The following is a 3223-nucleotide window of genomic DNA, read 5'->3' on the forward strand; positions in this document are numbered from 1 at the left end:
CTTGCCTATGATAGCATCTCTGTGCACAATCATCTATTTCACAAACTGGGAGACATAATACTTCTATCCTCTCTATTTCAGCACGGCACTCCCCGTGGTTCGTGATACATCATACATGCATGTATGTGTGGTTGCTGAATAGAAATATCAGCAGTTCCAATTTTCCACTTTGTTCTACAGCATTGCGCCAATAGGTATGCATTTTATTGAAATTTAGTATATATCGGAATTCAGCAATTATTCGGAATTAGCATAGTCCCTGAATCATTGTTTGTTTATGCTTTATGCGGAATTATTGTTGTCTATTACTTATACTATACAGTCAGTGTTAGTATACAAATGGCGGATATACTCGGCATAAAGATATTTCGACTAAAGAAGAATAATGTGGAATGATCTTAAATTTGTGGTAAGATGTGAAAGTGTCAAAATGTGAGTTTCAAAAATATATAAGAATTATAAAAGAATTGCAAATTATTTAAATTATTTGAATTACCCTTATTTATATACATATATATCAAATTCAACATTGAGTGAAATGGAAGTTGATAACTCCATTGAGATTTTCAGGATGAAAAGACTCTTTAAAAGACTGGAAACGGCTAAGGTTAGTGGCAGTGTTGTAACGATTGTCATACCGCCCAAAAAACCGGTTGCTGAAGCCACCAAGACTCTTGTTGATTAAATCGGGAAAGCCACCAACATAAAGGATAAGAATAACAGGCAGACTGTGGTGGAAGCTCAGATTTCAGCTCGATAAAGGCTCAAACTTTATCAGCGAGCGCCCAACAATGGACTCATTTTGTTTTGCGGCAAAATTATGGATGAAGGATCAACAACTGAAAAGAAACTCATTTGCGATTTCGAACCATTTAAGCCTATCAATTTGTCCATATACTCCTGCGACTCCAAATTCTAAATTGCTGAGCTTAAAAAGGAGCTTCTGATTAGTGAGCCTCCATTTGGTTTCATTGTGGTCGACGGGTAGGGAGCTCTCTATGCAACCCTACAGGGGAACGCTCGCTAGATTATCAACCGATTCACCGTAGAACTCCCGAAGAAGCATAATAAGGGAGGTCAGTCTTCAGTGCGTTTCGCTCGTTTGAGAGTGTAAAAGCGACATAACTATCTGAGAAAGGTCTGTGAGGTGGCCGCTCAGAGCTTTATTATTGATAACAAATGCATAGTTACTGGGTTGGTGTTAGCAGGAAGCGCAGATTTCAAAAATGACTTAAACACATCCGAAATGTTCGATCCAAGACTGTTGGCTAAGGTAATCAACGTGGTGGATGTTTCTTATGGGTTCGAGAATGGACTAAACCAAGCTATTTAGAAATCAGCGGAGTCACTTGCAAATGTGAAATTCATGAAAGAGAAAGAGCTGATTGCAAACTTCTTCGATCATATTGCCCAAGGAGATAACTTGGTTGTCTATGGCATAAACGAGACCATGAAGTATTTATAAACTGGGGTGATTGGCAAGATAGTCTGCTTTGAAAATCTTGATTATATCAGAATCAGGGTCAGGAACTCAGAAACAGGGACACTTTCGAGCATTTACACTAAGCCTGAAAATGCCAATAAGGCCGAACTCTACAAAGATGGTGACGCTCGTCTTTAAAAAGTGGAGGAGGACGAATAAACAAATCTATGCGAGTGGCTAGCATTGCATTACAAGGAGTTCGGATGCTAACTCTAGTTTGTTACTGATAAGTCTCCAGAAGGAACTCAATTCACCAAAGGATTCAGCGGACTGGGTGGATTTCTGAGATATAAGGTAGATCTCGACTTGCAGGAGATTGAAGCCTACGAAGAAGATGAAGATGATGATTTCATTTGATCGATGCATTCAGATATTTGATTGGAGTATTTAAATTTATAATGAATATGGCATCCGAGAAACGACCATTTGTATATATTAGTAGAGTATTGATCAATTCTATTAATACATATCAAATTATTAATAGTTTTTTATTTCCCATGGCGAATATGCATGTGTTTTTTTATCTTTTCGAGTGTTCTTTAAATTTTGGGCTGATGGTGCTTTCGTGTGAACGCGATCCTAAAAGAGAATGTTGTCCGAAGGGGGAATGTGATCTGAGGGGGGAATATACGCAAAATCCTCATAATTATTTTCTCTGATATTCGTGAAATATTCATCCGTTCCCCTATAATATTTGGATCCGATTTTTATTGCAAATTTAGGAGATTGAGGCCTTTCTTTGACATCATCACCTTTATTGATACCATTCGGTTTTGACTACTCAGACATCATATGGTTCTACCGAAAGATAATCTTATTAAACTTCGAAGATGCACCATTCTGATGAGCGGAAAGTAATTTGGTCTGTACTTTGCTCGGCTGCTTTTAATTTTTTTCGAAATATTTGCAGCACTCGTTATAGTCTATTGATAAATTTCTCTTGTTTTCGGAGTGCTTGCTTCTTTTTTGCGTATTCTGTTGAGATGCGGGAGAAATGTCGCATTCGATGAGCAGAGAGAGTTTGGCTTTGGTGAAGTTTGCTGTCTGGTTTGCAGGAAACATCGGATTTATTGTAATGTGATTTGTATGATTTGTGTGATTTGTGTGATTTGTGTTGAAAGTTTATTGAGTATTTCTGTTTTGGATGTTTTTCTTTGTGCTGGTCGCTTTCCTTCGGCTGGTTAAAGATGGAGATTTTGATGAATGAGCAGTTGCCTGAGAATTTTTCTGTTGATTTGTATTACTGCTTCCGAAATTGTACGAGTTCTGAATGATGTTTTTAAGAAGTGAATCCGCCCCAATCCCCTTTCTGTTCAGCAAACTCTTTTCTATTTCATAAAAGGTTTCGTAAGTCTTCTCATTGCAGTATCTGTTATTGGCCTTCGATGAAATTGTAATTGTATTTCCTCTATTTTTATCTTGCATATTTCCTATCGTCTTCATCAGATCCCTACTACTGTTTGCTTTGTTGTTTGTTTGTTTGTAGAAGCCATTTTCATTGCGAGTATGAGTATCCTCATTGTGAGTCCGAGTATCCTCATTATGAGTCAGAGTATCCTCATTATGAGTACGAGTATGATCTGCAATAAGCGGACGACTGCACTATTCTACCAAATACTTCTCAATGGGGATAAGCTATATCTAATTTTGTTAGGCTTGATACTCGCTTTTGTTTCGGACTTTGTGAACCTTGTGATGGTCATTATAGTTTATGCGATAGCCTGGGCTGCGCATTTAATT

At 37.7% G+C, this 3223-nt stretch overlaps 1 protein-coding gene across 1 annotated transcript; it reads left to right on the top strand.

The window, feature by feature from the left end:
* Positions 1 to 538: 538 nt before the first annotated feature.
* On the top strand, positions 539 to 1840 carry LOC148299176 (eukaryotic peptide chain release factor subunit 1-like). Its single transcript, XM_088276327.1, is given in 1 exon segment — positions 539 to 1840. A coding segment is annotated over 1 exon segment (1302 nt).
* The last annotated feature ends 1383 nt before the right edge of the window (positions 1841 to 3223 follow it).

The sequence above is a fragment of the Brachycentrus maculatus genome, unplaced genomic scaffold, assembly GCF_059751285.1.
Source record: "Brachycentrus maculatus isolate JH-2025_06_01 unplaced genomic scaffold, ASM5975128v1 h1tg001296l, whole genome shotgun sequence".
Lineage (NCBI taxonomy): Eukaryota > Metazoa > Arthropoda > Insecta > Trichoptera > Brachycentridae > Brachycentrus > Brachycentrus maculatus.